Source organism: Prenolepis imparis, unplaced genomic scaffold (genome assembly GCF_030444845.1).
Source record: "Prenolepis imparis isolate NDT839.2.m4 unplaced genomic scaffold, iyPreImpa1.0 SCAF_3, whole genome shotgun sequence".
NCBI classification, from domain to species: Eukaryota; Metazoa; Arthropoda; class Insecta; order Hymenoptera; family Formicidae; genus Prenolepis; species Prenolepis imparis.
Genome location: NW_028141161.1, coordinates 6,089,678 through 6,115,603, shown reverse-complemented (window position 1 = coordinate 6,115,603; position 25,926 = coordinate 6,089,678). Strand labels below are relative to the sequence as shown.

Genomic DNA, 25,926 nt, shown 5'->3' with positions numbered 1-25,926 from the left:
AAATTTGATCCACGTCATTTACGAAATAGCATATATGTATATTCATTGGACAGATATTTCCAGATTTCGTATATATTCTGATTATTTTCATTATCCTGTATATAGATGCGCAAAGTTTTACAATCTTGCATTCTCAAATAAAAATTATACTTATAACCGCTATTATTATGCCCGTGTTATATTAAAAATAATGCACGAAAGTGCTTTAAAATAATATGAGTTTGAACACAAGGTTCACTAATAATAATTAAAATATATATATCTATATATATATATATATGTATATATATAGAAATAATATTTTATACAAAATATTATGAAATTTTTAACTGTAAATAAATCATGTACAAATTGTTCGGCTAACACAACTTGTGTACATATATAGTCTGTATATTTCTTTTATTACAAATCATAATATTTAAATTTCTCTTATGAAATTGACAGGTAAATATAAAATCATGTGTGTACGATTTCTATATTTTATATAAATTATAGCATATTATAAATGATACTTGCATAGAACTTTTACGTTGTATATGATAAAATGTAACATGAACAGTGAACGAATATCTTATAAATACGTGAAAGATAAGTTTAAATAATTTCTCGTTTTTTCAATCAAATGGAAGTAAAATTGATGAGACAATATTGGATAGTTCTGTGTGTGTATGTACGTCTGTAATACAGAATTATTCTCGAATTGATGTAAAACATGCTCATAAAAAAATTAATCTAAAAATGATCGAGAAACGAAAAATATTATTGAAATTACTTTCGTATTTATTTGATTCGTATCGTGCGTTGCTTATTCATGTTTGTGAGCATTAGCGAGATATAGGAAGTCAAAAGATCGTCCATTTTATAACCCAGCGAGGTTTCGCATAAGAGTTTCGAGCCTCGCACGAGGTTTCCTATCGTCATGTGGAAGTAGGTGTTGCCGGACGACCAATTGGAGATTCTCGTAAAGGGATGTGTAATCAATATGTCCTAGAAATATTAGCACAATAGAATTATCTCCATACCTAAATTACTACGATAATAAAAATAGATCGCATATAATTCGTCATTTTATGTAGTTAAGGCTCCTGGCTCCTCGCCGGCCATGTTGGAATTGTGACGTCAGAGGCGAGAAAACACGCTAAAAATTCTTAGATGCCATTTCGAAATAAAAAGATATTTCGATGAAACAACACTTCAGATGACTTTAGCACAGTCTTAAAATACCTCGAAAATTATCCTTTTTTCCCCTTTATAATCAATCAACAGCTGTAAAATGAGGCCCAGTCCGTCTAGTTTTTGCACATGCGCAGTCATTCCGCATGATATAAAGTCTGATATCATGATCATTTTACGGTTGTTGATTGACTATCAAGAGAAAAGAATAGTTTTCGAGGTATTTTAAAAGTGTGCTAAAGCCATCTGAAGTAGTGTTTCATCGAAACATCTTTTTTATTTAAAAATGGCATCTAAAAATTTTCAGCGTGCTTTCTCGCCTCTGACGTCACAATCTAACATGGTCGCGGTGAGAATCCAGGAGCCTTAAAGTAATACATTTTTCATCAAGAGAGAGGGAAAACAGAAAAAAAAGGAGGGAGGGAAAAAGAGCAGAAAGAAGAAAGAGAAGGAAAAAAGAGAAAAGGAAGAGAGAGAGAAAAGAGAAAACGGAAGGAGTGAAGTTATCTTTATTACCTTTGATTGAGGATGTATTAGACTAACACCGTGTTTGTTGATGGCGATTAATAGCAATTCAGGATAGTTTGGTTCCGTGCTTTGTTTCACTTCGAAAAACGCGGAACCGAACGTTGGCCATCGATAAACGATTTTTAAGAATGTGATTTTTGCATCCTCCGGACTCATGCCTATACAATGAAAAAGTAGTCTTGATGAAAAAATCCAATCTTTTTTACATTCTTTAGCACACAGCCTCTGTCGAGTTATCCTTAAGCTTTTTTACTTACCAGCGTCTTGATTATAAGCCGCGATTATCGATCTCTTCCAATCGTTAAAACTCTGTATCTTGATCAAATCGTTCGGTACGAGTTCTCTTAACATTTGCCTGAAATTAAAATAGTCAATATTTTTCTTCCATGTTTTTTTTTTTCAGAAATTTTAGGTCTTTTTTGCTCCACATTGGAAGCAAAGAGATAAATCCTGAACTAGTGCAGCCAGTTCAGCTGAAAAGAACAGACCTTATGTAATAATTCAACATCGAGAAATACTTACGGGATTGCTTGTAACTCTTGTTTGCTTTCGCCGAATCGTACTCTGTACACCAGAGCTGCTAATCTCGAGGCTTCTTCCTTCATACATTTATGATAGCCTATACATTTAGCGACAAAAATGCGAAATATAATTTATAATTTTATATAACGCGCGCGTTGGGATATACAACTAAATATCAGCTTATTACTTTACCTCTAAGCAACTTGGGAAGTTCTTGATGGAAGTGGAAAATTAAATCGGCATTTCTATCTTTACCGGGAACTGTATTTGTCCAAAGCTTCTTCATAAAGAAGACTTGATATGTGAATTGCGGCATAACTCCTTTGAATAATCGATTAATTAATATAAAAAAAAATATATGTACTATGCAAAGTGCGAAGAATATGTATACATGTATATAAAAATAATAAGAATTTCTATTAAAAGTTGTAAAGGTGCATACCGTCTCGCGACGGTCTGGCTTTCCTGATCCAATCAGTCAAATGTCGTACGAAATCAAAGAAGAAATCTCCTTCTGGAACGGAAATGACTTTATCGGCAATCTTAACAAACAAGCTAAAACCTTCGGCCGATCGCAGGTTGAGTCTCTGTGCGATGTTTTGGCAAAAGTCTTTCGCTCTAGTAGACGAGTCAACCTCGAACGCCTATAAATAAAAGTGTAACGGTTAAATTGTCAAAAAAACAAAACTGTTAAGATATTGCTTATATTTTTCAAGTTCAAGTAAGATCAAATAATAAGATAATACGTGCCTCATCTGTATCGTCTGGAAAATAGACCTTGTGAAATATTTGCGTGGTTTTGTGCTGGATAGCTTCCACTTCTACTTGATGCGGCGGATATTTCCGTTGACCATTGCGCAAGGTTTTCTGCAGTCTTTGTAAAGAGTCTTGAGATATAGGATGGCGTCTTGTACGTAGAAACAGAGTTAATTCCTGAAATAAAAGTAGGAATGTATTATCGAATTTTCATCAAACAGGTCATTGACAACCTTCTATGAAGAAGTTTAATGATCAGCGATAGCTACATATGTATATCGTACTTTCATGAGGCTTTGACTGCAAATAAACAGTCCAGTGGCGAGCCACATTAATTCCCATCCCCGCTCTTCGCTCAATCTGTTGCGATTATCGGTGAGTTGCTTCATGATCTGGCAGTAAATTTCATCTCGTAAAATCTCATTCTTCAACGGTCCATCGAAGATCAGATCTGTGTACTCGTTGCCAATACGCGGCCGTTTTGTCGGTAGATCCCCCATATACTTCAAAATGGCATTGAAAGCAAAGCATGCTTCTTCGGTCAATTCTTCCTTGGACACGAGTTTCTTCAGAAGCGGTTGCTTCAGCGGGTCTCTGGAGTGATGCCATAACTCGTCCGTGTGACCACGTCGCGCGGATGTTAAAGTTAGCGTCTTGGACATCGTTCTCTTTGGCGGTGTTCTAAGATAAAAGCAATCGGACAATTATTATGGGTCTTATTCGAGAATATAAAATGCGATAGTGTTTTTTGTGTAATATTTCCACTTACCGGAAATGATCGATTGCGTATTCTAGAAGAGTGTGAGGCTTATCACGCGAATCCACACCGTTTATCTGTTGTGGATAGAGTCTGCGGGTATTCTCCGTGCCTTCAATGCTGAATAAAGCCTGAAAATTATCGTCAATCAAATTAGAAGCGAAGAGTTTCTGCGTTACGCGGCAGAAGAAAATTAGAGATATAGAAAGTATATAAGGGTATATAAAAATATATAATGTAATAATATATATAATAATGTAAAGTGACTGCCCTGCACTCTGGCGGTGAAATAAGAAAGTTAAGCAATGTTCCAGCTACAAATCGACACTACTTAAAACTGTCACACAGTGTATGACTGTGTTATTCTGTTGTTGAAAGTACCCAGTAAAATATAATATTGATGAATAAATTATTTGGATTTTTTCTCGAAAAAAATTATTAAAAATCTATAATCTTGATGTACAATGAAAATTATACATACATCAACTTACCAATATATCATTGGGTGGTTTCGTTAAGGAAGGCAATACATAGACCGTTTCAGCTGGAAAGTCACCCTTTTCGCCAGTCCTCTCGCAGGCCCCGATACACCATCCTGAGTTAAGTACCGTCTCGCCGGTGCTCTCATCTTCAAGAACGATGAGGTCGCCCTTTTGAAAGTTCAGGAACGACGAGGCCTCACTCGGCGGTTTGTAATCCTGTAGAGCTATGACGAACTTGCTGCGCTTCTTCAGTCCCTCCAGGAAATACACCACTAAATCGCGAATGTCTTCCGCGTTCGGACTTTGAAATGTGAACTCTTCTCCTCGTACCGTTGACAAATTGAATGTTTGTGTAAACATCTTGTTTGTTCTGCGAAAGCATCAATCAAGTTTAGAGTGTGTTTTATGATTTTAATCTCAATTTTAGCCGTACTACGCGATTATATACTTTTGACTAGATACGGTGGTAATCTCAGGGAAGGATAACTCCAGGAGCACTTGCTCCTGATCGTCGACGACGTATACTCCGGTCCAGTTGACGGCTATAATAACGTCATTCTTCGGTAGATTCGGTCCGGAATTTCTATAAGCTTCGTAAAAACGAGAAAACAACAAAGGCCACTTGAACTTCGCGTAGCTGACTATATCCTCTTTAACGCGTAACGTTGGTACCTTCTCTTTCAAATAATAACTCTGAAATATCAAAAATATCGACAAATTGACGGATGTGACGTGTCTATCCATTATTAGTATTTGAAAATTTAAGATTTACCTTCTTGTACGCCTGCAAGACGAGGTGTCCCCATCGATCGATCGCTTTGTCAATTCCCGTTAGACAGTAGTCCGGTATGTAATTGGGCAGAAGGGTATACAATCGGTCGACATTCATATCGGTGTGATACTCTATGTAATATTGCTGCGCCGCGATCATCGCTAAATCCTCCTCTTTGTCGCAGCGATATTCGCCGAACTTGACGCCGCGCACTACTTGCTGATAAATCAAATTCGTGGCCACTTGATCCTCGGTCGGCTCGTGCCAAGGTGCGAAAATTTCCTTCCTGAAGAATAATCTCCACGGAGCGTTTCGCTCCTGAGCACCCTGCTCCTTCGCGTACTGTTCGCACTGAGAAATCGCATCCATCACATGATCGCCGCCGCTGCCTAAGGACGACACCTTGTCAAACAGGGCGATGTACAAGGAGAAGCCGAATTGGTCCCTCAACGAGATCTTATCGGAGAGTTGGTTGCACAATTCCCTAGCGGTGGTGGCTGAATCGGCCAGCAGTGTCTTTGTGTTACCATCCATGAAAGTGATAGGCAACATGATCGGCTTCTTCGACTTCGTGGCTTGAAGTTCCAGCCAGCTTGGCGGCTGATTGCGCGTGCCGTTGTTAAAAGTTCTCTTCAATCTGTCTTCACAGTAGGGCGCGTAACCGGGTGGTCCCTCTCTGATGAAAGCTCGCAAGTAATTGACAAATTTCTCTGAAGGCGCGAAACAACCGACGCAGAGGGACAGCAAAATCCAGCCTCGTGCATGTGACGATTTGGATGGATTGTTGGTCAATTGTTTGCAGATTTGGCAGTATATTTCGTCCCGCAATTCGGCACGCAATATACCATGGCCGATGATGAAGTGCAGCTTCTCGAGGTTCGACGTAGGTCTGGCTTCTAACCAGGATTGATAGCTGTCGGCAGTATATTCATCCTCCTGCAATCTTCTTCGCACGTCCTCGCCCAGCTTGTTCTTTCGCTTCAAAGTCAGCGACACGAGCTTGTGCCTGATGGAGCGTGGTTTTTGTTTGAGGAACGTTTCCTGTGAAAGATACAGATTTGACTATAAAGTATATAGGGATCTCTTCAATATAATCGATATAAATTTAATATCAATTATTAAAGGAAGAGACTTTCACGTGTACATACAGGGTCCATGCCCATCATCTGAGCCTCCTGAAACTCTTTGCTCCTTATAAAATTCCGTCCAAGCGTTGCCGTCACTTTCGACATTACCGAGGTTGTATCTCTGTCCATAGTATGAAATCGTGGCTCAGGTAAATCGCCTGTAAATCGAAGTATAGTTATCCACAGAGCCTGAGCAGCCAATTGGTCACCTTGCGTGTGCAACGGTAATAATGGATGTTTAAGCGGCTTTCTCGAGTACTGGTGCGTGATATTGCCCTGAAAATATGTGGCCGCGAATTTTTGGAATTTAAATTCAGATAGATCCTCCTCATCCTCCGAGGTTATCTGAATCGGACTGATTATCTCCTGCTGATCGGCTTTTGGTGCAGGAAGATCCTGTAACAAAGTAATACGAGATTGTATCTTCTGATGTGCATTGAAAAAAAATCTCTACTACATTGAATAAATATAAATTTCCTTTATTAAATTTCGATTATTGGATATAGATCGGAACTTTAGATATGAGATTGGATATGGATCAAACTGATTACTTTTTATAAAAACATTACGACTTACGTTAAATACAGACGTTTCTCTTGCCGGAGTCGGAGCTTCGCTACTGGAGTCTGGCAAGAAGTCAAACATGGCTTCGACTAGTTTACTATCATCGACCGGTTCGTCTTGTTTCTTGGCTGCGTCGTTAATTAAATTTTTCTTAATTTCCATTCGTCGTCTGTCTTCGAGCTCCATTTCAATTTCTTTCCGCTCTAGCTCTTGCATGCGCTCCTGAAAATTTGTACATGCAAAGTTCCAGAATTCATAATGATTACATGAATTGTGATCGTGACTCGCTAAAAAACTGAACTGGTCAAAGTTCTCGACAGATAATTAATGTTTTCGAATAAATACTAGATCTTGCTAGTTCTTATGCTATCTTTTTATATATCTACATCTACATATATAATGAGAATAAACTGATCTCGAACTTGTGATGTAAATAGATAGATAAATAGTACAGCAAAGATTGACTTTTCTTTTATTATTAGAATTTAATATTAGAGAAAACTTTTTTACTTTCTATAGCTATAGGAAGCAGAGAATTCAATTTCTTCCTTGGTATAGTGATAAATATAGGATGATCTGTTTATTTTACCCTATAATTTTGTTCCGCGATCTCCTTGGCTCGTTTGTTGCCCTGATCCTTCAGTTCGCGTTCTTCCTTCTTTCGCAATCGCAGCGCCTCTACATGCAATCTATACTCGTACTTGATCTTCTTGTATCGTCTCTGTGCGATCAGTCTTCTCACGTGCGCCTGTATCTTCACTATAGCCCACAACTTCTTCTGGTACATCTTCCGCACTAGGTGGCCCCGTGCTCGCGCTTGAAGCGCGACGATGTGTCCCCTCAAGTGCCTGAATCTGTGCGACAGCACGCGCGACCTGATAAGCGCCTGCAGCCGCATGTAACCGACTCGCATGCGTTTGTATCGTTGACGTTGAGCGTAGCCTCGCCAGTACTTTTGCACGATCATCGCCGCCGTCCTCATCTTCAGGAACCTTCTCCTGTAGACCCAGCCGCGAATGTTGCGCTGCAATATCAAGATCTTTCGTGTCAGTACACGATCGCGCTCCTGCTCGAGGAACAGATCATGAGCGTCTTTGAGGAAAACCTTGGTGTGCCCAAGCTGATAATCCGATCGACCCAACACTACGTGACAGATTTTTGAAGTCGCCGCCCGACAATCCACCTAAGTTAAGTTAACAATATAAGTTTTTTAATGTAAAAAAATTGAAAAAAGGAGATTTTTTAACTGACAAATTGTTTACCTTATGTGCGGGTGGAATACCCGAGATGAGAAATCGATATCTTTCCACAAACTCGTGAAAGGAATGGCGAATAGGGTAACCGGCTCGACGTATTCTGATGGTCTCCATCATGCCGGAGTATCTCAATTGTCGACAGCAAAGACCTCGATCGAACATCTGAGATCAAATCTTAGGTTCGTAAGGTCGTTATGACACATTACGATGTAACGAATTAGAAAAAAAATATGAAAGAATTTACCATCGGCTTTTTATATTCGTTCGGCTTGATGCACCTTATGAAGAAAGGTTGGCAACTGCATAGGGTTTTCATGAGAGAATCCAGCGATTTTTTGAATTGCGTCGATAATGTAGGCGCTCTCTTCCTAGTTTCCGATCCCATCCCGATGTCCTCGATGAAGCAAGCTTGGAGAAATTTATTGGACGATATGTGAATAAGCTGCAACAAGTCCGCGCTGAATGTATCCCTGTTTTTCTCTAGAAAGCTCCTCGTGTCATAAAACACGACTCCCGCAAAATGATTCAGGCCGAAGGACGTGTTGATATCCGATTTAGGTTTCAAGTAATTTCTATGACTGCCGTGAGTTTTGTGGATTTTCGCCAACATGGTTTGATCTGTGCCCTAAAAAAAAACGAACAATAAACATTTTAAAATTACGAATAATAAATAATTATTTAATTAATTAATTTATTTTTAATTAATTAATTTTTTCAGCCTTTGATGATTTTTTTCCAATTATTAAGAGATCTTTTAATGTTTTTTTCTTTTTTTAATTATTTTAAACTACATTAAATTATCTGAGGCTGTTTATGTAATAGTGTATTCGTACTTTCGGAAATTTCGATTCCTCGTCAATAAGTGCCATAATGTTGAGTTGCTTAATGGCTATTAAATCTAAAGCGTCCTGGTTGTCGACAAATTCAATATGCTGCCAATTTATTCCTTCATGATTGTACTCCTCCTGTTCCAGTTTGAATATATGTTGAACGAAAAACTGCTGGAGGTTCTCGTTCGCATAGTTGATGCAAAACTGCTCGAAGCTATTGTGATTGAAATTCTCGAAGCCGAAGATATCCAATACGCCTATAGCGCTACGGGAATTGTTCTTCGGCCTGTATATGGCCTCGTTAATTTTCTTTACAATATGTATAAATAATCGGCCGTATATACCTTTCACAAACGCATCTCTAATGTCCACCGATTGATCTCTCGACAACGTGGAAACCTGCGATACAGTTTTGAGAGTAAAGGAAAACTTCGTTTCTAAATGTAAAAAGGACCCCGCACCAAATACATAGGATTCTGGTTTTTAATGGAATTGACTGTTTTTTTTTTCATATATTGTAGCTTATGATTTGCTGAACAAAAGATGTAATAGCCTCAAAACTAAATATTCGATAGTTACTCAGTAACTATCCAATATTTAGCTTTGAGGCTATTACATCTTTTGTTCAGTAGGACATAATAAATTACAACATATGAAAAAATAGCCAATTCCGAAAACCAAAATCCTATATATTTGGTTGGGGTCTTTTTTGCTCATATATAATCTTATGTGAAAAAAAATACTTACTACTGTCTCACCGTGTGCAAATATAGTTCTACGAGTGAGCGCGTCTATCAAAGACTGTCCAGGCACTCCCAATAGATATGCCACCCTATGTACATTCGTTTGTTCCGTTATTTCCGTAGCGTCCAAGTTATCTGAAAGTCGCGAACGTGAAGAGAATTAAATCTAAAAATTTAATCTCTGTTCTGATTTTAATGACATATTTATTTTATAATAATTATTAAGTTCCATACCTACGACGGTGGCTCTGTATTTTATATTGCCCATGTGTAACAAAGCTGCGAGCAATTTGAGCACTTCCCATATTTCTGTATCAGAGAATAGTAGAACCTTCATAGCCGATCTTATGTCAGCAAATTCGGCCGCGTCGTCGCGCCCTTCGCAAGTAATACCACCACCCTAAAACCACAAAAATAACAATTTTTATATAAAGTTAGAAAATTGCGGAGATCCCATCCAAGCTGCCCGCTCCAATTGTTGTGCACTTGTGTGAACACAGTTTGCACACAAGAGGTTTGTTCTCTATTGCTGCACTGGTGAACTTAATGTATACCGGTGCAATAAGTTAAAGTGAGACAAGTACATTTTGTTTTACTCTAACTAACTGTACTAGTGTGCACTAATTCACCAGTGCAGTAATAAAGAACAAACTCGAGAAGTTATCATCTGCGCCGTGATCTGTCTATTATGATTATAGACATATACATATATTATATATTGCGTTATTCTTATATTATTTTATCTTTTTACTATTATTATATTATTATTATTATTATTATTATTATTGTTAATTTTACTTACCCCTATAAGATATTTGTACGTAGATGCATCCTCCAATTCGAGCTTCTGTCTCTCTTCTCTCGAAAGACCGGCTAGCATGCAATAAAAAATATGATAATTTCTTTCATCTGAACTTTGGGATACGATCCGTGACTTTTCCAGAAGATATTGCTCTATCTTGGCTCCTTCTATTACACCTTGCTCATTGAAGTGAATATCGATGTACTTGCCAAAACGGGAAGAGTTGTCGTTTCTCACGGTTTTTGCATTGCCAAAGGCTACAACAATAAAATATCGTACGACCCTTCATTAATTAATTCTCGGTTTATGATTTAAAAGACGCAAAAATTGATTCTAGCATCGCAATTTCACCTTCGAGTATCGGATTTGCTTCCAAGATTTGCTGTTCGATCCATGAATGTTTCCCACTGATCGCTGCTAAATACTGCAGAATTAATTTTGTGCTCTCTGTTTTTCCGGCTCCACTTTCGCCACTAAAGTAAACGAATTTTTTTCATTAATAATACAAAAGAAAAAATTCGTATATAAATTAGGTAAATTATATATAGAATAGGACACCCAGGTCGAATTGTCTTGACCTTGACATATATTAAGATCACCACCCTGAGTAAGCAACAAAAAATTTAAACCATCGCTCGTTGTTTATTAAAAAGTTATAAACAATATTGAATTATACATAACTTTTTTAGCAGATTCATTTATTTACATGCAATAAATCTGCTAAAAGGACTATCAAATGTATACAGTGTTCAAAAAGTAAAATTCGTAAAACATTTTTTATTTATAATTTTACGTAAAATTTTTTGGCGCTCAGAATGGTGACCTTATTGTCAAGGTCAAGATTTACGATTCGACCTGGATGTCCTATTCTATATATATTTATCAGAAGTTATAATTAATAAATCTTCTTCGCACATTTCGTACACACAGACTACTGTTCATTAAAAAAAATGTCATTCAAAGTGATTGATCATCGAGCAGTCGTTTTGAAGTCGCACATCATAAATCTGATGACTTGACTTCCGCTTAAGTATCACACGTGCAAAAACCCGGACTCTCGTACCTAATTACTATGCATTGATCCTGGCCATATCGATTCATGTGCGCATAACTATTATCGCCGATGGCAAATATATGAGGCGGCAGCTCCCCGATTTTACGATCCTTGTAGAGTTTGATTTGTTCCGCGGTATAAATAGGCAGTATCTGATATGGATTGACAGCGACTAGGATGGAACCTGTGTACGTCTGCAAAATTATTATGTTATATTGTGTTTGCGCGAAAGTTGTCGCTCAATCGATCGTTCTTGATTGTCCTCAGAGTATAATAAGTAAGACACTTACGTAAATGAGATTCTCGTTGTAACGTATTAATAAATTTCGCAGAATGCCCGCTTCATGGAGGTCTCCTAAACTGATCATATCTTCTACACCTTGTACCGAGGTGGCGTGCATCGCCTTTATCCGTCTCTCTGGTGTTAACCATTGTTCCTGCGGAGTTATTTTCTCGTCAGTGAATTAAAATAGAACAATTGAGCACTCTTTGCTGAGTTAAAATAGAACAATTAAGCATCTAAGGAAAAATATGAGAAATTCTTTACATTCTTCACGTGCCGGATTTTATTTTATTTCAGCGAGACTCTTCTTTCGATGAATATTGTTATTTTTTAAAAATTTAATAGAATCCAAATAAATATGTCGTATCCGATTAATTAAAAATATCGATGATAATAAATCTCAAATTTGAAAATTTTTTTATAAAATACAATTGCAATTAATTAGAAAAATCTTAAAATTGAAAGACTTTATTTCTTCATTCGTAAAATATATTTTTCTAATCACTTGCATTATGTACTAATATAATCTTCAACTTTATGAAATGCCATTAGAGATCTTTCTGCGAAACTATTATTTTATCAATAAGATAATATATCTCGGAATTTCTTCTAAAATAAGTAAATACGCGACAATAATCTTATAATAATGTACATATATTTTATAATACCTTATTATCGTCGTCTTTTACTTGGATACGTCTACCTTCTGCTGAGATAACTCGCGCTCCGATGGCGACGTCAAATTCTCTTCCGGAGATTGGTTCTATCCATATATAATCTCCCTGAAAAAGATTTCAATATATTTGCACACCTTTCTCTTCTTCGGTGCGGTTCAATGGAAATTTTGTGACTTTCGTATAAATACATTTTCTCTTCCGATCAAGAAAAATTCCAATTGCATTCCGTTGAGACAGTGTATGTACATTTAAAAGCGTATAATCTCTAGTGTGAAGCAACGCGATTGTGTGAAACTAACTGATTAAATACTATTTACGCATTATCACACTAGAATGATCATGATAATTCAATGTGATAACGCATGGGTCGGTATTTCTTCATTCACAATTGTATCATTTCGAAGTTTTCATTTTCTTCCGATCGTGAAAAGTTCCAATTGCATTCCGTTGAGGTATGCACATTTTATTAAAAAACGTATATCTCTAGTGTAGAGCATCGCGATTGTGTGATAATAAACTGATTAAATATTATTACGCAATATCACACACTATGACGATCATGATAATATATGGGTCTGCATTTCTCCATTTCTTCAATTGTCATTTGGAAGTTTCCATTCTTCTCTATAATTTTGCCAAAGTAATTTATAATTATTATATTAATTCGAGAAATGAGTAATCACATAAAAAAATATGCTTTTGTTTTTATTATTTCTCTTATTATTAGTATCCATAAAACATCAGTTTCCACGTATGTCTACGCTACTGTTAGATACGTACGACATGCGTACATACATACATGTAACCTAAATAATTGTCGAAAGTAGTAAACGTGGCGTTAGCGTTATACTTGCAGACGCAATATTACAGACTGCCTTAATGAATGTAACTCGCGTTAAGTATATAATTCGCATTATTGAATAATTTATACAAGTTGGCTGGTATATGGATTTTTTATAAAGATAAAAAATTCTCGTTTGCGAATATATAAAAACAAAAAAAATAAGGATCGATCATCAACGCGAGATATGGAAGAATTCGCATTAACGCGAAGAGTATCAAGTCTAAATTGAGTTATGATGTACCGTTGTAATAACTGTATGCTTTACCATTCGATGCGCGGCGCGAACGTAGTAAAAAGTGTTATTTCGTATAATTATTTGCACAATGTGCTCTTTCTTATTGTATGCCGAATACTCGCTTCCAATCTTATTAAACTGCATCGTCCATTAGATTGATTCGCTTTCTCTTTTACGTTACTATTGGCATTTATAATTAGAATTTATAATCAGAGGAGCGCAAGGATTACATCGCGCTTCAAATTTCATACGTAATGCGTAACATTAATGGAACGCACTTATTTAAATGGGATATTTCAAGATTATTAAACTTGCGTTAAAAAATCATTGACGAACAATGGTTTCTCATTATTCTATTACGATTAAGTACAATGGTCTAAATTAATTTTCAGGCAAGTAAAAAAAATCGTAGGAAAATTTCAAAAATAGCGTTTTGTAAGCAATATGTTGTAATTTATGAAACTTTAATAGAATTTTTCGAGAAAAATTTTTTTATCGAGTTGCAGTGTCAAAAATACGTAATTTTAAGGAACAAAATATGTTCTTTTTTAAAGTACAGAACGGAAAGATAAAAAAATGTTTCAAAACCACCGATTCCGCATTAAAGTTGAAACTTCAAGCTTCAAAATGCTTTTTTAATTTCGAACATGATTTTCGACTAAATAATAATGAATACTGACAATGAGTGTAACGCTGAATGAATACTCAGTTAGTCAATAATGTCTTATTTAAACAATGTTAAACAATGTCAAACAATGTCACACAATGTCTTAGATCTTAATTGTTAGTCAAACAATGTTATACATATATCAAATTATACATGTTATACATATATCAAAACAATATTTTAGTCTCTGATTCTCTAGTGCCAAAACGGCTCATTTGCGGTCATGGATTTATGATAAAACTGGTTTGATGTCCTTTATAATCACTTGAAGTTTGTCTAATTTTAGGACACTGTATATATATATATATACATATATATATATATATATATACAGGGTGTTCAAAAAAGACCGGAACCCCTGAATAACTCAGAATAATCGAGAGAGAGAATTCTAGGAAAAAATACCCCAGACAAAAGTTGTAGGGTTAAAAAAAGGGACTTGATGGTGACCTAGAACTTGACTTTGAGGTCAAGTTTAGAGGTCATTTAAAGGTCAACTCGATTTTTTTTAATGGAAACCCCAATTTTTGACCCCGGATTCGGAAAGAGCGGGAAATTTTACGTTCAGAATGGTACTTAAGTCTTGAATTAAGATGACCTTTAGGGGTCATTTAGAGGTCAAATCGTATAGAGCAGAAGAATCTATTAATAACTAACTTTAATCATGTTCTAGAGGGAAAACACCCCAGAATATTTTATCATAAATCCATGACCGCAAATGAGCCGTTTTGGCATTAGAGAATCAGAGACTAAAATATTGACTTTATGATATTGAAATTAAACAATTAACTTGAGAGTAAAATAATATCACATCGACAAGATTATTTTGAAATTCAATTTTTTTAGATTACTATTCCGTAACAAATTCGAAGTATCTCGAGATGAAATTTGAACTTAATTTTGCTCAGAAATAATCCTTTCTGCCACTCATGAGGACTTACATTTTACCCCAACTCCAAGTTTAAGGTAACGACCGAGCCCTGTTTTTTGAATGCAACAATTTTTGTCTGGGGTGTTTTTCCCCTAGAACATGATTAAAATTAGTTATTGATAGATTCTTCTGTCCTATACGATTTGATTCCTAAATGACCCCTAAAGGTCATCTTAATTCAAGACTGAAGTACCATTCTGAACGTAAAATTTCCCGCTCTTTCCGAATCCGGAGTCAAAAATGGGGGTTTTCATTTTAAAAAATTGAGTTGACCTTCAAATGACCTCTAAACTTGACCTCAAGGTCAAGTTCTAGGTCACCATCAAGTCCCTTTTTTTTAACCCTACAACTTTTGTCTGGGATATTTCTTCCTAGAATTCGATTATTCTGAGTTATTCAGGGGTTCCGGTCTTTTTTGAACACCCTGTATATAGGATGTCCTATATCAGAATACCTATTATGAAACTGTTCGGAATGGTTTACAATCAGAATAATTTCATTCTTCCCTAGATTTCTTATTACATTATCTAGGGAAAAACAAAATTATTCCGATCGAAAACCTTTCCCAACAGTTTCATAATAGGTACCCAGAAGTAGATAAAACCTCTTTTATCTTTTAAACTTATAACTGTTAGACCATAACAAATATATATCAAATTAAATGGTTTAAACTGAACTCTATTGTAAGCATAGTGGTTGCTTACAAAAGCTATTTGTGTTGATGAACGGAGAGGTATAATTTTTCTATAATAATATCGATATTTCGATATAATAAAAGTTGTAACGCTGTTTGAAATAAATTGAAATATCGCGGGCGATATTTCAAGTCGATCTAACTATTCACTTTCAACCCTGCGATATGACCAACTTTTGACTTGATATTCCGGTGAAATAAACAATCGAAACATGTAATCAAGTATCAACGATCGTGTATCAAGTATCAACGATCTCGTGCGAGACTTATTGTGTCACACATTGGATGCTACACGCGCGTGCATCGATGCAAACAATTGCAATTGCACATGCGGAACTGCAGGAAGCGTTTCGTGCAGTGGGAGTTCGACGAGCTTTTTAATGAAACTGTCTTGCTTAATTTAATTGTAGGTTACCCTCAATTATTGACAGGTAAGAAAAATAGAAAAATTATATATAATAATAAAAATCAAAATTTAATTCCTATATGTAAAAATATATAACTAATATTAAATCTCGAATTTCACATGAATTAAATATAATTTATTTTGTTATATATTTAATTACCTTGAACTCCAATCGTTATAGTGCTATATAAGATATAATTTGACATAATAACGACATAACATATTATGTTACATGCTATACTTATGTGGGAAATTATAAAACTAACGTGCATGTTTCATATAACATATAACATATGCCTATTATATTACGTGTTACATTCCGTTATATTACAACGTAATACTTATGTATCTGTGTTTCTTGGAATATATACATACTACAAACTGAAAGACATTTTAAAAATATACTTATTATATTTTAGAAAATATCTCTCTTGATATGTACTGAAAAGTAGAAAAGTCGGACATAGAAACATTCTTACAAGGGACATTTATGAAGTGCCAGAACGGTTTTGGGAAAATGTACATATTTTTTAAAAATACTCGTCAAAATAAGTTCATTGCGTATGTATCATTGCTTCCTCATTGAGGTCAAATGTTAAAATCCGAGGAGTCCAATTTTGTGACCAACATTCAATATTTGACCTTTTTAAAGACCAGAATTATCGCTAAAACCTATCAATAATCTGTAATTGTAGAACTCTTCGAGAACTATAGACTATCATGATTTAAATGATGTTTTCCAGAAAGTGAGATGTCATTATGGGAACTTGATTTTTTAATCTAAATTGATGGAACTATTTCTACAATCTATCAGAAACTATAGAACTATTGCGGATGCAAATAGAACTAGTTATAATACTTTCGATTTTTGAAAGTGGGGTGCCAACTTCACAGTGACTAAGTTCAGAGAGTATACTTAATATACTTTTATGATATTTTCGAACATTTTATCTATGAGAATTCGTGACTATAAGTCAAGCCTAAAGTGGAAACTTCGGAAGTGGAATCCTTCAATACTTAAGAATGTACAACACAAATTAAATAAATAAGTCAAACGTGATAAATCTTAATAATTTGACTCATCCATGTCTACGTTTGCTTTATTGAGAAAAATTGAAATAAAAATTATTTAAGAAGACGTAGTTTATCACGATTTTTCAATGTGTTTTATTCAACTTTGTGTTATTAAATAGATTTAACTTTTCGGCGACAAGATGAGAGATAGCTATATAATTTCCTTATGGAAATTTATCACTAATAAGTTAGTGATTAATTACTTATTTCGAGTACTTAAATTACTGTATATCAGTATATACAGTTTAATTAAGCGTTTATATTCGCTGCGCTGTCCGTCGAAACTGACTACGTGAGCATTATTTAGCGGTACATCATGTACATATTTACAACGAGAGAACACGATGACTCCCATTCAATTATTTTCACTCGTCACAGATTCCTACTGACCGTGTTCGAGAACGACAAGGAAAGCGGTAAAATGTAATGGATCAAACTGTGCGAGATTGCAGCTTCATTCGATTTTTCCTTAGCTTCGCTTAGATTCGATTGATCGACGCATGTACACGCAAATTTCTATCGCTTTTCACCTGCGGGAAATTATTCGCAATATCCTTGCTGTTATGATCAACAAAGTATGGATTACGAACGCAAATTATATAGATGTTCCGAGATAATATGTTGTTATAATATGTTATCAAAAATCATCAAGTAAGACTCTCTATCGAATGAAAATGCTAATTTATTTACTATTGTAATAATATGTATATAATATGAATATTATAGATCAATTATAGATCACGGAAAAGAAATATTAGCTATCATAGCTAAATTTTAGGTGTCCCTATATTACACTTGAAATTTAGTTATCATGTCTAAATTTTAGCTATATACTAACTAATACTTTTAATTATAATTTAACAAGGAATTCCTTGTTAAACTATAGTTTAAAAATATTAATTACCATAGCTAAAATTTTTAGGGACACTTAAAATTTAGTTATGGTATAGCTAAATAGTATTTTTTATCCGTGATGTCAATAAGAGAGTAACAAAGGTTTGTACAAAAACCTACCCGTGTAACGATGACCATCTCTTAAGTCGTGGATGTCGACACTCCGCCTAGAAACAAAAAAAAAATAAATAAAATATATCAAATGAATAAAATAAATAAATATATCACATTAAATCATATGAATAAGATGCACTTTTATAATTTTGACTAATAAGAGATCAAAATATATGTAATTTGCAACTAGCAGCTACGTACTTATTCTTACAAACTATGCGTTTTCTTTACACCAAATGATTTCTTTCATTATTTTATGCATAAAAGTATTGAGGTAAGATTGTCAAAAAATGAATATTTTACGAGATATTTCATAGTTTATGTAAAATTATATATCAAATTAAAGTATAAAATATCTCGTAAACTATTCATTTTTTGGCCATCCTATCCTTATAACTTTTTATAGTAAAAATATTGCGAGGAATCAATTTATATAAAAAAAATTAAGGTAGTTCCATTTAAAAAAAACAAAATGACCTTCAAATAATCTTGAAAATCGCTTTTCATGATAAAGTTAGTAGCGCCAACTTCTTTCCCTCTCGAAATCCTACAACTTTTATACAAAACATCTTTTGTAAAAGGCTTAAGAAAAGAGATGTTTGGGGTGGGACATTAAAATGGCCCATCCTGTATATATAAAAGTTTCGAGAGAAACGTGATGAGAAATTGGTAAGAAACTAATTCATTGAAACTATTAGAGGAAACTGTAAAAGCACTTGAACTCTCATAATCCCAAGAATTTGACAATACTTATCCGTACGCACGCGTGTCGCTGCATCTACTTTGAGAAAAAACATCCCTACAGACATATCGGTGACGTCTAGCGAATCACCGTTACTGTGATAGCAACGCAAACCTGTTCGTAAAAGTAGGTTAGGTAGTTTACACGTTGCCGAGCCATACGGCTTCGATGAGATCCGAGAATCTTCTCGGGATCAATCTCTCACCCGTCCCTCAACCGTTTAACATTGTGTTCAAATACGCGATCGTCGAACCATGACGTATTCGAAACACAAGGGAAAAAAGCGTTTTATAGTATAGCGATCATAATTTTAATGATATATTCTTGAGCTCAAAGAAAACGAAAATATTAAGACTGTTATTTTTTTTTATAAAAGATTTAAAGTTAATAAATCAGATAGTTTAAAATTCGCGTGTTTAGGACGGCACATCATTTATTGTTAGTAATAGAAGTGTTCTCGTTCTCTTATCATTTATTATTAAAATAATTATATATAATAATTATGCAATAATAATAATAATTATGTAATAATATCGAAATGGTTTGTTGACTTAATCATATTTATAAACGCAAGTAACTAATATATTATATATGCAGATAATAATGATCATATAAAAATATTACAACATATGAACGTAATGTGAAATAAATTGTTAAAATTGTCACAAATTAAATATCACATGCAATCAACGCACTTTTTTCGTGAAAATGTTCGTTCAATCGATATGTTATTTTTCAATATGTAGAAAAATATATTTGTACAATTCAGCAATAAAATATGTATAATGAAATATACATATATTGATACAAAGAATTTATGTATTTAGAATCATATACCTTAGCTTATTATTACTTATAGCTGCTAGTTGCAAATTACATACTTTTTCTTAAAAACAACTATATGTTTTCTTTACATCAACTGATTCTTCTCATTATTTTGCATAAAAGTATTGAGATAAGATCATCGGAAAATGAATATGTTACAAGATATTTCATAGTTTTTATGTAAAATTATATATCAAATTAAAGTATAAAATATCTCATAAACTATTCATTTTTTGGCCATCCTATCCTTATAACTTTTTATGCCAAATATTGCAAGGAATCAATTTATATAAAAAAATTATAGATTCCATTTTAAAAAATTAAGTTGATCTTGAAATGACCCTTTGACCTCAAGGTCAGGATCAAGGTCACCATAAAGTGACTTCTCTAAACCCTACAACTTTTGTATACAACATTTTTTGCCATATTGCTAGCCTTACGAGATAACTGCGTGTGTCGATTAAAATGGTTCACCCTGTATACCTATATTTAGTTGATGACAGAAAACGGGGGGGGGGGGGATCGATTAGTTTATAACACTCTTACGTGCTTAACAATATAGCGAAACTAAAATCACACAAAATAACCATTTTGAATTTTAAAAATCTGAGCCCGGATTTGATATCAGTGACCAAAAATCCTTTGAATTATATGCAATTTATATGTGCAAAGTCCCAAATCCTTTGTCCTTTCTATGTTAATAGGGTTAAGCATTCATCTTATATCGAGATAGAATAAAAGGTGCCATTTTTAAACCATAAAAGATAGCATTCTGTAACTTCTAGGTTTTGATATATAGGGATGTTAAGGATAAAATTTAAGCTGTGAACAATGAAAAAAAGGTCGATTCTTTGCAATAAAGGTGGCTCATTTGACATAGAATGCTCCATATATCATATATATGTATATTTTATTGTATATATTTTATTCTACCTATTCGCATGTTGAAAAATAGCATATCGATTAATATTAAGAGAAATATTTTTATATTGCATATGACATTTTATGATAATTTGAACAGCTTGTTACACATTATATACATTTAACATTATATTTTTGTATAATTATTATTATATATACATATGCAATATATTAATTATTTGCACTTAAATATGATTCACGTCAACGAAGCATTTCCATTTTGTGTAATTATTTCAATAATAAACGTAATGAAACGAGAGATTTCTATTACTATTCGATGTATACTTAAGCTCGCGCAAAAAATCTTTATCAAACACTTTAAACACTTCTCATTTAAAATATACTGTAACGTCAACATTTTTATCTTTGGATTTAGGTCTTATTTGAGTTCAGCAATGTTTTTATCAAGCCCGCATATAAAAAATTAAATTTTGGCTAATAAATCCTAAGTTTAAAAAAATGTTCCTTACATATTTTTTAATTAAGAAAAAATTTATTTGTGATTTTATGATATGAATTATATAATAATTATATTTAAGCTTCTTTTCACGACGAATACATACACACACTCTCACACAAACACACGTGTGTCCGTATTATAAATAATTTATGTGGCTCGTATTCATAGTCCGTTTTTATATATAAGATCATCTTGAGGTCTGAAAATGTTATACGGCCATTTCATTGACTGGATAGAAGATGACCTAAGACTACGGGTCTACATGTCCATAGGATATGGACTCATTCTTTGATATTTGAACGGCTCCGTATCGATAGAATTTATTAATTCTATTCTCTCTCTCTCTCTCTGTCTCTCTCTCCAGACATCGGAATGCATCTGTTTGCATTTAACTCCGCAATAAAAGTTAGAAAAATGAACGAAATAAAAGAGATAACTATATAGAAATATTATTACTCGTAAATTGAAGCGAATATGTGCTTCGCATGTTATTGGCCGCGTTCAGCAGAAAAAGCAGCTTTGCAACTGTTGTAAAATTCGTGAATCTGATTGGTGTATTCTCTTCATCTTAGCTGAACCTAAGAGAATACACCAATCAGATTCACGAATTTTACAACAGTTGCAAAGCTGCTTTTTCTGCTGAACGCGGCCATTGATATAGTCCCAGCATTAGCAGTTTGCTTTTAGCGAAAAAATTGAATTTATTAGGCTTGACGTAAGAGAGATAATAATAATAGATCTACTAATAAATTTAAATTTAGATTCTTAAAAACACAAAAATCCTTTAAGATTCTATCGAGGTAAAATTATAGATATTATAGAAATATTATAGAGATATTAAATGCAACTGTCTATTTAATTAATCTTTTAATTTTAATTTAATTTTCATATTATATAAGTTTGAAATAATTTAATGTAAAAAATTTAATTATTAATTAAATATATATAGTCAGAGATTTTTTTATTTGAACATGGCTTCGTTATGCGATCGCGAGTATTTTATCATCCGATGTAAAATTGCATTTCGATTTCATCTTTGGTATCTCGTTGGTTGTGCTTGTTAACGTGTAACAAGAGTTGGAAATTTTATAGACATTTCTTATACCATTAATTAAAAAATTCCAGAAATTCCGGATATAAAATTACTGATGTTGATTCTAGAACAATAATTGAGTTGTAAAGAGATATTATATAGAATCGCTCCCTGAATTAAAAATCTTATTTGCTTTCGTTTTACATAGGTGCGTAGGTATTCGTGTCTCGCCATGAGAATTTGAGGCACAGACAGGCGTGAGCAGTCGCAGTCATTGACTTTGAAAATATCCGCAGAGAACGGTCAGTGGCGTAGCGCCATGCGCGCGAGCGGGAGACTTTAATGGGTGATCGAACGAGACGTGTTTAGCGCAGGGAAAGCCTACAACTTATATTTCTAATTCTTATTCATCCCCTACAAGGAAACTTACACAGAGGCATGACATACATTGTTCCGGAAGCCGTATTTCAAACAAGTTGCTATCAATTATAATATATATATACAGAGTGTAACTGAACAAACACATACGAAGCACACTATCAAATTCTCTGGTCAATTTGGAGACGATTTTTCCTCAGTGAAAATGTCGAGGCATCAATAATTTTCAAGTTATCGCAATGATTGAAAAAGAAGAACTTATTCTCACAAACTAAACTTTGTGGAGTTAAAATATTAACAAAGCTACATTTTTTAGTTAGTTTTAGATAGAGTTTATTTTAATAGAATTTTAATTTAAGGCTTATTGTTAGTTACAAAAATACAAGATGACAAAAATTGAGAACATGCAAATAATGATGACCTTCGACATTTTCGCTGAGAAAAAATTGTTTCCAAATTGGCCACAGAATCTGATGTGGTATGCTCCATATGTTTTTTTCAGTTATGTGTAAAACTGATGTTTCTCAAAACTCAGTTTATCAATAACTTTATCTCTCATAGTCATACATTTATCTCTTACTATTATCACAACTCCTACCGCACAAATTTGCGCGTATCTTAATCTAACAATAATAAGTGATTCATTACGTTTTTCTTCTTTTTTTTTATTTTAACACAATAGCGAAATCTGATTGTAAGAAGATCTATTCAATTCGTGGACGTGATAATAATAGCGATGGAAAGAATATTTTTATCATTATATGTCATTATTTCTCTTCTGTTTCGCGCATCATAATCTCTGTTTCTCAATCATAATCTTCGTATTAAAACTGGCTTCTGAGAATTTCGATATCTATCGATAAATGCGATACTAGATAAGAATGTATTTCAAGCCTTTTTCAAGAGTAAATTCTATTGAGATTGAGAGGTAGTTTAAAAAACATTTGAATTCAAAATATTCTTCCGAAACAATCCCAAAAGCTCTTCCGGTCTTTTTTAATAAATCTTCGAAGCCTGATTGTGTGCAATGGCGCGTTCTTTGGCAAAATAAAAAAAAATCGAAATTTTCACTTATTGCACGTATACTGTAACGCTTTGTTCGTCTATGGAATACTATGGTGTCTTCGACCTGTTTGACCCTGATGGTTTCCCGGGAATAATAATCTGATCGATCCTCCAACCTCCAACTCACAATCGAAAGCCGAAACAACGGAAAGAGCAACTGGGTTGGAAAGGGGGGAATTTGTGAAACGGAACTTTTTCAACAACGTACCTGTTGCGAGTAACGAGAAACACGACGAGAGCGGCTTATATGTCGGCGGCACGCTCCATTAAAAAGCACTATACACTGGCACACCACACTTCCGACGCGGTGGCGGGCAACTCGCTTCTCATGTCCGGTCCCTATTGGAGATCGGCTCCACAATGATGATGATGATGATGATGATGACGACGAAAGGAGTAACAAGCGCAAGAAACGTGAATGCAAGATGTATGTGAGATGATGGGACTGAAATTCAAGTAAATAGGGATATAGGCAGGTAGAGATAGGCAGAGATAAGGTACAAGGTAAGGTGAAATAGAATCACTAAAGTGAAGATATACGGAATCGCCAAGTCAACCAAGTGCGATCGTCATCGTCGTTCTTCCGGAGGATAGATAGATGGTGAACCAGCACATTAATACGTCTGCTCGGCGAGCTTCGGCTCGGATCGGGTGTGCCAAGAGAGACTAGCCAGGCGGAGGTAGCGGTAAGCCTTGGACCGCTTCGGGCTTCCCCACCGAATGTATATACTTCGCGTCCGCGACGGTAAAGGGATACCACTAGACAACAATACCAGAACCAACTGTGATTGATCGACCAATTCTACCGCAGTTGCTTCCTGCCGCTAGGTCACTCCGCTAGATAACGAGCTACTTATGTACTTATGCCACTACGCCGCCGTTGTTCACCTGGCAGCACACCTGTGTGACCTGTTGCAATCGGATCGGTGCGCATTATCGGCCGCGATCTGCCTTATTGACGACCTAAAAATATTTAACTATATATACACATGCAGCTACACATACAAACAACACACATACATATGTACACACAAAAGATACTCTCTGATACAAAAATTATTATAAGCTCATTGAATTCACTATAATCAATGGAGTGATTACAAAAGTACCTCTTTCCATTAAAAAAGAATTTTTTTTATTACTAGTGCGAAAAGCGGACATACAAGATTATTGAAAAGGCTGTGTTCCGATTCTTCACCTGACGGGTTATAGTGGGGTGAATGGGTGATGAGCGGAGTCTAACAAAAAGTGTCCAAATATGTTTTTAAATTGTCTTTATACGTTATCACCACCCAAATCACCCGGCTCATGGAGCCGGGTGACTTTTTCACTCTCCCGGGTGGATAAATAAGTGATAATTTGAACGTTTCAGTTGAGAGTACGGCAGGAGTATTTAAGGGGAATCGGAACGCTCTCTAGGTGTTCAGGTGCACCCGGGTGAGGAATCGGAACACAGCCCAAGGTCATCTCAAAATATGTGCCCTTATATATATTTTAGTTATTCTACAATTTTGATAATGGATGTTTTCTCTTATCCTCTAAATATCTATCCGTTCTTCGAGAAAAACATGGTGATCCTTTTATCCCAATTTTTGCCATCATATATCTTTGTAACTAACAATAAAAGCCTTAAACTAAAATTCTATTAAAGTAAACTCTACTTGAAATTAATTGAAAATGTGGTTTTGTTAATATTTTATTTCCACAAAAGACTTTTAGTTTGCGAAAAACCCTTTTTTCAATCGCTTATAATTCAAAAATTATTGGTTCCTCGATATTTTCGCTGAGGAAAAATCGTCTCTAAATGATCCCAGGAATTTGCCATTAACAGGCATCCGCTAATTCTGGGATACCCTAATTTTATTATGATATTTCACGCAACTAACGATAGGCGAAGTTGTAAATAAACAGGAAAACAGGAAATAGAAAAAAATGTCATTAGACAAAATTAAAGTGTTTTGGCGGACATTATACATTCCTACCTTATTTGTATACACTTATTTTATGTGTGAATGCAAATTACACTTTCTTTTTAAATGGAATCCCATACTTTGGGTGCACTAATCTATAATCTATAGATACAGTTTTCATCGATTACAAAAAACTATTGAAAGTTTGAGCCAAAAAATTGTTAATTTAAAAATTATATACACTATTTTTAAAAAATGGGGAACACTATTCATACCCTAAAATTTAGGCTATTTTCAAATCGCTGAAACTCGACGAAAAATCATCGTAGATTAAAAATGAAAAAAACTTTTTGAAGCTTGAAATTTTAACTTTAATTTTTTTGTCTACAATGATTTTTCTCGCCGAC

At 34.5% G+C, this 25,926-nt stretch overlaps 1 protein-coding gene across 1 annotated transcript; it reads right to left on the bottom strand.

The window, feature by feature from the left end:
• Nucleotides 1-349: 349 nt before the first annotated feature.
• Nucleotides 350-24,492, bottom strand: Ck (unconventional myosin-VIIa ck). The gene is made up of 27 exons (XM_083034540.1): nucleotides 23,818-24,492; nucleotides 18,192-18,238; nucleotides 12,318-12,431; nucleotides 11,657-11,803; nucleotides 11,376-11,560; nucleotides 10,664-10,785; nucleotides 10,313-10,569; nucleotides 9,745-9,910; nucleotides 9,515-9,645; nucleotides 8,771-9,166; nucleotides 8,182-8,562; nucleotides 7,944-8,099; nucleotides 7,271-7,864; nucleotides 6,694-6,903; nucleotides 6,139-6,513; nucleotides 4,991-6,031; nucleotides 4,667-4,911; nucleotides 4,228-4,588; nucleotides 3,749-3,867; nucleotides 3,264-3,660; nucleotides 2,974-3,156; nucleotides 2,666-2,867; nucleotides 2,416-2,544; nucleotides 2,224-2,320; nucleotides 1,959-2,056; nucleotides 1,690-1,859; nucleotides 350-987 (listed from the first exon to the last, which is right to left on the bottom strand). The coding sequence occupies exons 2-27, from the start codon at nucleotides 18,207-18,209 to the stop codon at nucleotides 781-783; spliced, it is 6,501 nt and encodes a 2,166-aa protein (XP_082890666.1). The 5' UTR covers nucleotides 18,210-18,238; nucleotides 23,818-24,492; the 3' UTR covers nucleotides 350-780.
• Nucleotides 24,493-25,926: the final 1,434 nt, after the last annotated feature.